Consider the following 13,180-nt stretch of genomic DNA (forward strand, 5'->3'; position numbering starts at 1 on the left):
TAACTGTCCAATTAGAACAAACATCTAAATTATTTTTACTTTTAACCCAATAACCAATCACCTGTGACCTGCAATGCGGAATTTCCTATCCAATTAAACAAGATCCCACCTAGACCCATGAAAAAGAAGGTGAAGAAGAAAGAAACCTCCTCCCTAAAACCTCCATCTTGCCTTCTACATATTACTATATTCCAAAACCCAAAATTCCAAAATTTCCACCATGTGATATTACACACTTCTATTCAAACTTCACACCAGTGATCCCAGTTCTATCATTCAATTTTGGAAGCCTTCTCCACAGCCTCAGGTCAAAACTGTATTTTCTTGTGGGTCAGTATCTGTCAGCACAGAAAGTCTAAAACTCTCAGTGTCCAGGGTTCCAACATTATGATCAAGGAAACAACAGGAATTATTTTCTTTCCTGGTTTTACTCTCTCTCTGGGTTTAAGCCTCCACCACTCCCTGCAGGTCTGCTTTCCATAATCTGCTCCTCTGGAGTTGGGATGTGACAAATGAGCAATGGAAAGAGGGAGGATAATGGATAATGGACCATTCCTACTGCAAACTCTGCTTTAGTAGCCTCTGGATTTCCAGTGTTTAGAAATTGTCATGTTTTAAACTACCTGACCAAATCCCACATTTCTCGTTTTTGCCCTGGCTGAAATCCTTCCTTTGGCCTTGTTTAGGAACTCACCCTCAGAAACACCTCATTGCAGACGCTTTTCTGTTGGTTTTGATAAGAGATGACAAGAAAATCAGCAGGAGGGGGAGGGATGAGGGAGAGGGAAGAAACAATTCCTTCCTTCTGTCTTCCTTGTGGAAAGTCTCCTCTAGAGGTTGTGCTGCAGCTGGAGACTTGGCCAGAGGGAAGGGATTGAGCTGAGGCAGCAGAGGCATCTCCTCCCTGGTTTGTAGCCCTGGGGCTGGGAGGGGACACAGGTGCCCCCCTTGCACCCCACAACCCCCTGGAATGGGGGATTCTCCCTGCCTCTGCCAGGTGCTCCTTATCCATGCCTGGCCTGGGTGCTCCTGGACTGAGCTCCCTCCCATGGTCATTCCTGATGGTGGGGAGTGGGAGGAAGGAGTTCAGTGCCAATCTGGGAGGTGCCAGCAGGGTCAGAGATGTGGGGAGGTGACAGTGACAGAGTGACAGGATGTGCAGATGGACACAGGGACAAGACAACACCTCTGGGGGAAAACTCTTGGAGATTTGGGCGGTTTTTGTTTGTAAAATACACACGGACACAGAGCAAAGCTTTGCTCAAAGGGTTTATTGATTATTCAGGGGGAATGGCCCTGGGCTCAAAGGGTTCAGGGGGTTCCTCCAGGGATGATCATCTCCTCATGCCACCAGAGGGGATCAGGACACCGGTGTCCCCACAGCTTGCAATCCTAAAAATCAAAACCCAGAAGGTGACCTCTGGTGCACACTGGGAAATGAGAGGGGCCCTGTCCCCACCCCTCTCCCTGCAGGCACGGCTCACCTAGACACCCAGAGAGGCAGCCAGGCGCTTCTGCCGCAGAACAGCCTCCAGCTTCTCAACAAGAGGGGGCTGGGGACAAACACAGCATTAGAGACACACTGGGGACACTGGGCTGCACTGGGAGGTGGGGAAAAGCACAGGGGTCATTGGGGAAGGGGCCTGTGGGGGGAAATGGGGGGCAGGAGTTGCTGTGCTCCTGCCCAGAAGCCCTGGGGTCCTGCCAAGAGGCACAGCTGGGGAAGGGGCTGCGTCCTGGGTCACCCAGGGGGGTGCTGGGGGAACAGGGATGGGAATGCAATGGGGGCCTGGGAAAGGGGTGCTCTGGGGAGGATCTGTGGGGTAGGGGAGTTGTCTGGGGTGTCAGTAGGGGTGCACTGGGCTGTGCTGGGACAAACTGGGATGGTCTGGGGTGTGGTGGCCATGCAAGGGGAGGGTCTGACACTGCCAGAACTCGTGGTACCCACCAGAGGCGTCTCCAGGATCACGACATCGTCTACATCAATCTGCAGAGAGACCAGGAGACCTCGCTGGGAACTGGGATGGCCCCGGTGCCAGCAAAGGATGGGAGGACATAACTGCCCCCAAATTCCCAGAGGGAATGCCCTCCAATCCCAGCACCCCACTCACCTCCGGCAGATCATCTTGGGTTCCTTCCAGGAGCGCCTGGGAAACAAGAACAAAACTTTAACCTGGATTAGATCCAGTGGGGGGGGGGCTGTGGGGGGACAGGGAGCAGGATGGAGGTGATAGGGTGGGAATTCAGGGCCTCCAAGGAGATCTGTTTGAGGTGGGGGGAGAGCCAAAGACACTGAACTGGGGTCAATGGAGGGCCCAAGGGACTGGGCTGGGTCTGGGGAAGGGGCTCGGTGTGAGGTACAAGGGAGGAGAAAGGAATTGCAGGGTAGGGACATGGGAATGCAAGGGAGGGGCTGGGTGGGGACAGAAGAACGAGGATGGGTCAGGACAAAAGCGACAGGACCGAGAGAGGATTTGGGAAGTGGGGGTGACTCGGGGAACTGTTGAAGGGGACCCCGCTGCAGTGACCAGGAAGAAAGGCAAAGGATTCACGGGAGGAGACATGGAAGGAAAGGCCTCGGGAATGGTCAGTGGGAGGCGTTTGGGGACCCTGGAGAGGACACAGAGGAGGAAGCAGGGACGGAATTCCTGAAGAAACCGAAAGGGTGGGATGGGAGGGGACAAAGGGCAGGGTGTGGGGACAGCGTTTGGCTGGTGCCTCACCTTGGCCTGTGCCGGGGGGCAGAGCAGGATGGAGAAGAGCAGGGCCACGCTGAGCACAGCCACCTTCATCTTCCTCTCGCCCTGGGCAGCGCTGGCTGAGGCTGCAGCAGGGCAGGAGCACCTTTATCCCTGCCGGGACTCCTCCCTGCGCCCTCCCTGACAGCCCCCAGGCCAAAGCCCGGCTTGGCACAGCCCCCAGCCCTGGCCACAAGCCCAGCCCTGGCACAGAGTCCATCCCGGCTGGGGCACGGATCCAGCCCCGCTCCCCGCATCCCTGCAGCTTCCTGCACGGGGCAGCTGCCCCTGGAGGGGACCGGGCACCCGGGGGGCCGAGGGGGGCAGGCAGGGATCCAAAGGCAGCTGGGGACCCTGTGGGGACACCCCCACTCCAACACAATCCATCCTCCAACAGCCCCCAGCCCCACACCCCCCATCTCCCAGTACCCCTCCTCTCCAAGGGTTTTTCCTTCCAGACACCCCAGAGCTGACCCCAACCACTCACCCAGTGGGTCTGAGCAGAATTGCCACTGTTCATCCTCCTGCCCCACGGGGAAACAGGAGATGGACTGACCCCCTCTTCTTGGGACAACGAGACTCCGGAATATTGGAAAATTGGGATATGATAGGACAGAGGTGTCATGAACCTGGGAAATAGCCAGGTGATTTGGATCTCCAGGCACTGGAGACACTGGAGAGAACTGGGAAATGATCACCTCAAGACAAGGCTGAAGCTTGAGGAATTGCTCAGGTGTGGCACTTCCCACATCCACACCACCCATTATTTCCACAGCTCTGGGCTGTCCCACGGGGAAAGCTCTGGGAGAAAACAGGCAGCGGGGGAATCACAGCCATGGACAGCTCTCAGGAACCACTTCTCAGGGGATTTTCACTTCTTGGATGCCCAAGATGTCTGAATGTCTTCCTGGTGCTTCAGGCCCTGGGTAAACAGGGCTTATCAGAGATTCTGACAGGACCAACATCCCTCCCCTGACTGGGCACCTCTGTTTGTCCAATTAGATCCCAATGGCTGCTCTAGGAGAAGTGCCAACTTCCCCATGTTCCTTGGGATGGGCACATCCTGCTCAGGGCCAGTGCTGGCCTGGGCACAAGGCCAGGGCATTGCAGAGACCCTGTGTGGGGACAAGGGCCTTGGGGAGCTGTGGGCAAGTCCTAGGCAGGGACAGTGCTGGAGTGGGAGCTTTGTTGGGGATGGGGTCGCTGGCCCCGGCTGCCTGCTCTGCTCCCTGATGGATTTCTACCCTGCCGACATCCAGCTGAGATGGTTCCAGGGCCAGCAGGAGCCCTCGGGACACATGGTGGCCACCGACCTGGTCCCCAGTGGGGACTGGATTTCTACCAGCTCCTGGTGCTGCTGGAAACCCCCCCCGGCACGGGGTCAGCTCCAGCTCCAGGTGGAGCACGTCAGCCTGGAGCACCCCCTGAGCCGGCACTGGGGCACGGCCCGGACCCCACAGCGGGGGGGGAGTGAGGGAGGTATTGGGGGGACTGGTAGGGGAATTGAGGTGTGCTGGGAGTAACTGGGAGAGAGTATAAGATAGCCTGGTTTAAACTGGGAGTAAGGCTGGGGGTTCTAGAATGGCTGAGGAGTCTGAAGGATGTTGGGGAGGGTGGGATGGGGTTCCGGGGGTCCTGGTGGGCACTGGGAGGGAGTCTGGGGATGCTGGGTGTAACTGGGAGGGATTTGAGTGAGCCTGGAGGGGATGGAAGATCAGGAATGGAAAAGCAGGGGTTGGAATGAGGTTGGTCGTGCTGGAAAGAGACTGGGAGGAGATTTTAAGGGGTCCTACGTGGGCTGGAGGCAATTGGGAGGGTGCTTAGAGGGGTTTCGGGTATCTGTGACAGGTCTGGGGGGGTTCTGACCCTTGTGAACGCCCAGAGATGTTGCCAGACACCATCGACACCAAGGTGCTGATGGGGACTGGGGGCTCTGTGCTGGGCTTCATCTTCCTGGCACTGGAGTTCGGCTTCTACCTGTGCAAGAAGGTGAGAACGGGTCCTAACGAGTCGTGGGCCCCCTCCTCCAGAGCCTGTGTGCTCCCCCTGGGGAACCCTGGCTCAGTGTTACCCCCTTTTCTCTGCCCACAAAGCTCCTGTCCCAGCAGCCGCTGCAGACCCTGCTGTCACCATCCGCTATTAATGCAGAGTGGGGGTCGTGATGGTTCTTTTGATCTCAAAGGTGCAAACAGGCAAAATGCAGGGGACAAAATCAGTTTATTCAACAGCAGAAAATCAGTTTATTCAACAACAGCAATGCATTTCATCAAATGCCAACAATTCAGTTACGGTAAAGGGGAGAGGTATAGGAAACAAAGTATAGGGAAAGGGGAAGGAAAGGAAGGGATGGGAGAATAGCTACCAACAGATGAGACGGGCGTCCTCACGGGTCATCCGATAGACGAGTCTTCGTCCGTGGGGAGATCTCAGGGGTCTTCTCCAGGGGGTCTTCATCAGTGGAGAGATCTCAAAGGGTCTTTCCCAGAGGGTCGCTCTTTTATAGTCCTTCTCCAAAGCGAGTGGCCTCTGGCCAAGAGGTGGGAAGTTTTATGGACCATTGTGTGGTGCTGCAGGAGACAGGTACGGACAAGCAGTCCTCAGTTGGTACAACACAACCTCTGGTTGGTGCCACAACAGCACAGTCCAGTGAACACAATACACCAGCACACAGTCACGAGCATCCACCTGGCCCGGCCAGTAAACCATTGTCCAGAGTCAGCCTGGGTGGGGTCCTCGAGGTCTCCTTGCGACGGTCGGGAGGCAAAATCGAGGGGAATTTCGGACCGACCCTTACACCTGCCCAGGTGGGGAACACTGGGTGCTGTGAGTCTGCCCGGCAACCGGTGAGTCATCACAGCTGCTCTCTCTCATTGGCTGAATCTTCTTCATCGCATTCTCTGATTGGCTGAGGACAGCCCCGGGAGTTGAGAGAAGGAACAGGAGAGATCCCGCCCCGAGCACCAGCACGGGAACAACAGAGCCAGCCTGGGCACAGCGAGGGAATTTATTATAACCAAATCACAGCAGCACAAGGAGAAGGGAAAGAAATCTCTCCAACCCCTTTCCCCTATCCAACAGGGATCACCAGAGCTCTGCCCAACGGGGATCACTGGGGATCATCCAACACCGATCCTCCCATGGGGGATGGAGCTGGAGCAGAGCACGAAGCTCTTCCCACACTCGGGGCACTCACAGGGCTTCCCTTAGTGGTGACTCCGTTGGTGTTGGGTCAAGGTTGAGCTCCTGGAGAAGCTCTTCCCACACTCAGGACACTCGTAGGGCCTCTCCCCAGTGTGGATGCGCCGGTGGACAGTGAGATGGGAGTTCTGCTTGAATCCCTTCCCGCAGTCAGGGCAGGAGAATGGCCTCTCCTCTGTGTGAATCCGCTCATGTACGAGGAGATTAAAGGTGGTCTGAAACCTCTTCCCACACTTGGGACACTTGTAGGGCCTCTCCCCAGTGTGGATGCGCCGGTGGAGAGTGAGGGTGGAGTTGCGGTTGAATCTCTTTCCGCAGTCGGGGCAGCGGAAGGGCCTCTCATCTGTGTGAATCTGCTCATGTCTGACGAGAGTGGAGCTTCTCTGAAACCTCTTCCCACACTTGAGACACTCGTAGGGCCTCTCCCCAGTGTGGGTGCGCCGGTGGTTTATCAGGCCGGAGCTCCACCCAAAGCTCTTCCCACATTCCAAGCAGCTGTAGGGCCCTTCCCCTGTGTGGATCACCTGGTGCCGGATCAGGCTGGAGCTGTAGTTGAAACTCTTCCCACATTGCCCACACTGGTAGGGCTTTTCCCCAGTGTGGATCACCTGGTGCCGGATCAGGCTGGAGCTGTCGGTGAAGCTCTTCCCACATTCCCCACACTCGTAGGGCCCTTCCTCTGTGTGGATCATCTGGTGCCGGATCAGGCAGAAGCTGTCTCTGAATCCCTTCCCACATTCCCCACACTCGTAAGGCTTTTCCCCAGTGTGGATCATCTGGTGCTGGCGCAGGTTGGAGCTGTTCCTGAAGCTCTTCCCACAATCCCCACACTCATAGGGCTTTTCCCCAGTGTGGACTCTCTGGTGCCGGATCAGGCTGGAGCTGTTGATGAATCCCTTCCCACATTCCCCACACTCATAGGGCTTTTCGCCAGTGTGGATCCTCTGGTGCTGGATCAGCTGGGAGCTGTACCTGAAACCCTTCCCACATTCCGAGCACTCGTGGGGCTTCTCCCCTCCAGGAGGCTTCTCCACCAGCTCTGAGCTCTGCCTGGATCTCCGGCCGCCTTCCTGGCTCAGGGAGGGTCTTTCCTCCTCGCAGCTCCCTGGGCTGGGTTTGCAGCCCCTCCTCAAGAGGGATCTCCGGGGCTTTTCCTCCTCCATCTGCCAATGCCTTGGGAATGACAAATCCTGGTTTGGGGAAAAAACAAGAGAAGAGTGTGTTGGGCTGGGTGTTCCTCCTTGTCCAAGTGCAACTCAGGAACTCATTGGGCATCTTGTGTCTGTAAGAACCTCCAAAACACCAAGATTCAAACCAAAAATCCTCCAAACATCATGACGCAGATCAAAACCCCCACAAACACCAAGATTTAGCCAAAACCCTCTCCAAAATAGAAAGATTCAACTGCTGCAAAAAACCAAAGCACCAACATTTAGCCAAATAAAGCTCAGAAATACCAAGATTAACCCATGTGAAAATCATGGATCCCCCTCTCCGGTCACCTGCTGCATGCGATGGGGACAATGCTCCTGAGGCCTGGGGAGAGGCTGCAGATACAGGGAGGGGGGAACCTTGTGCTCCTTCCTGTTTCTTCTCTTCCTACTCCTGTGTCCCTACTCTTCCTCCTATTATTCCTCTTTCTCCTGCACAATCCCACCTGCTCCTCCCACGTGCATCCATGGCTGCTTTAGGAATACAATGGGACCTTCACAAGCCCTTGCACCCCCAGAGCTCAGGTCAGGTTGAAAGAACAAACAGGAAATAAAGAAACACCTTTGGAAGCTGGTGATAGAAGCCAAGATGCCATGGCTATGGCTTTTGCCATTGGCTTTGGCCAGAAAAAGTGCCAGATCCAGGGCAGATATTCCATTATCTCCCTTGGAATTGGTGTGTGAAATTTTTTACCCTGGTAATTCTCCATCTAGTGGAGAATAATCCTACTTTTGTGTTGTCAGTTAGGTTTGGGCCAAGGATGTGACAAGCAATTTTTACTCCTTGGAGAAGAAGTAGGAAAATCTTGATTGCATTGGAAATTTTTGTGTATATTTTTGAATGGCTCTTAATGATGGCAACATTTCCATATGGGTTTTTCCATGTTCACGTTTAGGGTGGATTTTGCAATACCAGAAAAGCTTTAAAGGTGATGCTTCAATGCATAAACATTTAAGAAATATTGTTAAAAAGGAAAAAAAAATGGCAAAAAATAATGCAGATTGTGGGGGTGCACTTGTGGATCACCCAATGACTGCTCTGGAATAGAAGCATTGGATCCAGGCACAGCCAGGAGAGGAGCTTTAGAAATGCAAATTAACACAGCTAGGGCAAAGTGTGCACCATGTACCAGGGTCTTGTTCCCTGGGAGAGGAACTTCGCTGATTTCCTCTGCCCCTCACCCCCAGCTCTGCCTGCTTGCACAGATGGAATTTGCACAACTAAAGGCAGAGCCCATAGTGAGGATATCTGACTGCAACAGAAATTGGTTAAGCTGCAAAGAGAAACAGCAAAGGAAAACGTTGTGAAAACTTCATGAAAAATGTGGGAGGGGGGAATAATCCCTCTCCCCAGTCCAACATGTGCTGTCACTGTTCAGAGAAATCAGTTGGGAATCCAAGTATTTGATGATTATTTAGAGAAAAGTGGTCAATTGATGCAGCCCTGGCTGGAGGGAGCACCCAAAAATGGGAAAAAGATGAACGGCCACCAGAACAAATCCTACAACACCACGGACCAGCCCCTGGAAGCCCTAATGATTTCGTACCAGGAGACAAAAAAAATCCATCCATAATTTGAGTGGCATAATTAGGTTAAAAACTGTCCTCGAAATAATAACTAAACAGACAGCTCCAGCTCCTGACTTTACTGCCCACCAATCCAAGGAAATGAAGAATGAGACATGTCACCATGGGATAGAATCAGATTATCTATTAAAAGAAGGAGAGGAGTTTGTGGAAAATTAAATGATTGAAACTGCTATTTGCAAACAGATGATAACCAAAAAGTGGTGAAACAGATAACAAAGGAAAGAAGAAAACAGCTCATATTCCAATCCAAATGTAGAAAGGATGGGAACGGGACACGTTTTCGTGGTTCCCTGGCAGACCATGGGTTAAACGAATGCTGCTCCTCCTCTGATGTGCTGCAGCAACTCTCATCTTTTTACCATGCACTGAGTGCAGCTCATTCAGCAGGTGAGCAAGGGGACGCAGGTGGCAGCCAGGCCTCCTGATCCAGAAACGGCTACAAAAGGACAGGGAATGAGGTCACTGAGAATAATCCCAAAATCAAAGAGGATCCAGGAAAAGAGACTAAGTCAATGGTAATAAAGTTAGTAAAGATAATTATTGAGAAAATGAGAAGAGGGTTTGAACAGAGTAAGATGAATGTGCCTGGAGACAGGGCCAGGAATTTGTACAAAAGGAAGTAACAAGACAAACCATCATTTTCAGAAAATTAATTGGTACGGACAACTGCTCAGCCAAGATCCTTCTCAATTCCTGAACTTCGAGAAGGAGAAACACTTAACAGAGCCGGGAATATCGGATGTTATACAAAAGGAGGGGTGCATATTAACGAGGGCATGAAGTAGGCGGATCGCGAAGTCTGAACCCTCCAAGTACCTCAGGCAGTGGGGAAAGGGAGAGGGAGATCCGGCCGGGAAAATGAGGATAAAAAGGCGGCTGCGTTTCAGAGACCGCATGGCAAATGCCGCATGGCCTCTCCCCTTGTTCATGAATAAAGTGACTTTTACAGGACTCCTCTGTCTCTTTTGTGCACACAAACCTCTCGCCACGTGAATTATCCCGTAGAGCCCCAGAGACAAGGGCAGCTACCTCTGTGCTACCCACAGCAACCGGGACGAGCCAGCGCTGCTCCGGCACCGGCTCCTGCCGAGGCTGCAGGTGGGTCTGGGCTCCATCCCGGACTCACCCCCAGCTCCCAGCGCCCTCAGCTCCCGCTCACCCCGAGCTCCCGGCGGTTCAGGGCAGCAGCGGTTCCTTGGCCTCCTGCCCGCTCCTCAGGCGAGGTTTCCGAGAAATGGCGGAGCTCGGGCAAAGGGAGCAGAGTCCGTGCCGCGTGCAGAGCCCGCCCCTCGCGGCGATTGGCTGATTCCGCTGTCACTCCTCGAATTCGCGCGCTGATTGGGCAGAGCCGGGGAGAGCCCGGCCCCGGGGCCGCCGCCACCAGGAGACAAAGAGCGAGCGAGGGGGACGGGGCTTGTGTGACTTAGAGCAAAGGATAAATCCATCTCCAACAAAAGATGTTCTTAACAAGCAAAAAGATTTTCACAGACAAACAAGAAAGCTGGTGTGGCAAGTAGAGAAAAGATCTCAGAATTTTCCAATGCAAGAAAACTGAAAAAGTACTTCGAGCTTAAAGTGTGTCATACTAACCTTTGGTGATTGGACAATAGTAACATGAATATGGTAATGTTAGTAGTAAGGACAGGCTATAGGTAACAGTAAAGGATGCTCTGTAATGGAAAGTATAGAATGCACTGTAACCAGAACTAGAGAAGCTTCAGACGAACCTACAGCTGTGGCTGAAAAGGCTCCACGACCTGTGAATTGCGGTATCATCCGTCTGGAGACCCACATAGCTCGTTTTGGCTCTTACAGACGGGCACACACAGACACACAGACACACAGACACAGACACACAGACACACACACACACCCACCTAGGCACAGTCTCCACTAATGCTCACCTGCCCACAAGCACAAGACCTGTTGTCCTTAGAGAGCTCGTGCACACGAATACGTGCAGTGTCATTGACACACGGATGTCCCACACAGAGCCGTGCTCACCCTTGCGGAGCTGTGCACACCTACAAGCACAGAGCTGTGCACAGACTCCACACACGTGTACACAGCAGTGCACAGATGTGAACAGTGCTGTGCACACCCGCACACATGGACACTGTGCAAAGCGGGACGGGCACTCTTACATCTGGACACGCTAGAAAATATCCGTGTGTGCAGCTGTGCACACTGACACACGTGTGCACTTCGGTGTCTGTGTGTGCACACAGAGCTCTGCACACTGGCACACGTGTGCACTGCACTTTTCTAGAGCCCTCCTGGCCCCGACCCCCCTGTGGGTCTCTCTGTGGGATCATGACACGGTGGGGATGGGGACAGGAGAGAGGAGTATGGGTGGCACATTGTGGCACCGTTGATGCTTACAATTAGTTAAAATATGTCCCTAGAACTTCTTCTCACTTCCCCAACCCTCCCCCACACACATACTCGAAGACAGGTCCCGCATTCCTGCAGGTAACACAAGGCTGCACAAAACCCTGTGATTGGGGACAATTTCTTGGTTATTTCCCTCTGGCGAGGCTCAGGGGGGGACAATGGGACTGTTCCTCTCCTCTCATGTTTTAGGGGCAACCAACCCTGTTCCTTTCTTCATCTCACTCTCTGCAGAGCTCTGCCCACCATCATTCGCCTTTAATGAAGAAACAAAAGACAACCTAGAAATCTCCCTCCCAGTGCAAACAACACACAGAGAATCTGTGCTGGAAAGAGAACACCCGTGGTGAACAGTGAGCTTGTTCTGCACAAACAGGAAAGGCCAGGCCAGTGCCCACATGAGTCGAGTCACATCCAGTGCCTGCCACCCTCCCAGGCAATATTCAACCTCTCAGCCTCACAGACCTCTGTTCTAGTACTCCCCGTGGGGTCCTGGAAAGAGAATGGTGGCACATCTACTGCCTGCTACCCCCTCTAGGCAATATTCAACTGTTTAGTTCACAGACTCATCTTCCAGCACTCTCAGTGGGCTCAGCAGAGCCACTTCCCACTGGTGGGGGCAAAGAGCACCCTCTGTGCCTTTGTGGTGGGAGCAGACAGTGTTGTCTCAAAGGAAAGGTCAAAGAGAGACCAAGCTGGACCTCTGCCTCCTGCCCCTCACCACACAAGGGCAGGAGGGCACAAAACTGAACACTTTTTTTTTGGACCCATCTTTTCCAGGAGCTTGACTAGTTTGAAAGAGAGGATTCATAGGATTTCTTGAGGATCACTGCCAGTGCACAGCACACATGGCATCCCTCACCCCTTGCATCATCATGGGATGGAGGGGTAGGAACCAACAACAGCCCTACCCCACTGCTCCAGAAGCCAAAATCCCCATGCAAGCATTTAGTTATGGCCTTCTTAGAGAACCACATTCCCACGTGAGAGCCCTCCCGCACAGCCGGGCTGGTTCTCCACCCTCGGCCGCGCTGTCCGCGCCACCTCTGGGCTGGCGAACGCCGGGAGTTGCTGGGCTGGGTTTGATGGCCCCGCTCAGCGCTTTCGGCCGCTGCTCACGCGGCACCCTCGCGATTTTCGCTGGCAATCAATGCAGATTGGCCAGGAAAATCCAGAAAGCAAAAAATGGAGACCAAGGGCATTCCAGAAGGGGTTTCCTGCAGCCAGACACACAGCAGCAATTTCCAGGAACTGTCACTTGCTAGTCCACAGCTTTAAGGATGCTGTGGTGGTGCTACAGGAGAAGACCCTTGGGTGTTGTGCTGAACAGGTTCCTGCAGAAGAAAAGGTGATGTTCCTATGTGCAGGGAACTCTGTGGTATCAGCAGTGGAGGAGCAGGGTGAGGAAGATCTCCAGCCTTGGGATATTTCTGCAAGAGCCTTCACCCCTGCCAGAGCCTGGGTGAGAGCTGCCAGAGTGCAGAGGGAGGCAGCCCTTTGGACAGGCGTCCCTGCTCCCTCAGAGCCACGGCTATGAGACAAACAGCCTCATCCCTGAGGATGCAGATGGGCAGAAAATGCCTGGAAGTAAAAAGGGGAGCCCATCTGACTCCAAGAAGCTGATCCCAGAGGCAAGTGTCCCAGCAGGAAGTGTCCTGGAGCCACTTGTGTTCAGCCTACAGTCAGTTCCCAGAACGCTGTCCCTGTTCCAGTGGGGAACCCCCCACGCTTTGCAGCAGGAAAGATTCACATGAAACCAAGGAGGTTTTTCCACCTGCAGGAAGCTCCCCCACTCTACTGGTCAGATGGCCTCCGAGTACCAGGAATGTGTTTGCAGATCAAGATCTGATCTTCTTCGGAGCATTAGTGTTAAATACATTAGGATTTTCTCAGAGAACTGTCAGAATGTTCCCACTGTTCTGGATTTGACTGGGCTTCCTTTCTTCCCAGAAAGTGGCACAGGGATGGGATTGGATGCAGGATGGGAATGCTGTGTATGACAGGGAGAGAATTTGGTTGTGGCTAAGCAAGGCTTGCCCTCCTCAAGGACTC

At 53.6% G+C, this 13,180-nt stretch overlaps 1 protein-coding gene across 1 annotated transcript; it reads right to left on the reverse strand.

Annotated features, from left to right (window-relative positions):
* Positions 1-4,936: 4,936 nt before the first annotated feature.
* LOC148218063 (uncharacterized) lies at positions 4,937-9,997 on the reverse strand. Its single transcript, XM_088158065.1, has 2 exons — positions 9,897-9,997; positions 4,937-7,126 (listed from the first exon to the last, which is right to left on the reverse strand). The coding sequence occupies exon 2, from the start codon at positions 7,097-7,099 to the stop codon at positions 5,942-5,944; it is 1,158 nt and encodes a 385-aa protein (XP_088014191.1). The 5' UTR covers positions 7,100-7,126; positions 9,897-9,997; the 3' UTR covers positions 4,937-5,941.
* Positions 9,998-13,180: the final 3,183 nt, after the last annotated feature.

This window comes from Sturnus vulgaris, unplaced genomic scaffold, assembly GCF_052056855.1.
Source record: "Sturnus vulgaris isolate bStuVul1 unplaced genomic scaffold, bStuVul1.hap1 Scaffold_195, whole genome shotgun sequence".
Lineage (NCBI taxonomy): Eukaryota > Metazoa > Chordata > Aves > Passeriformes > Sturnidae > Sturnus > Sturnus vulgaris.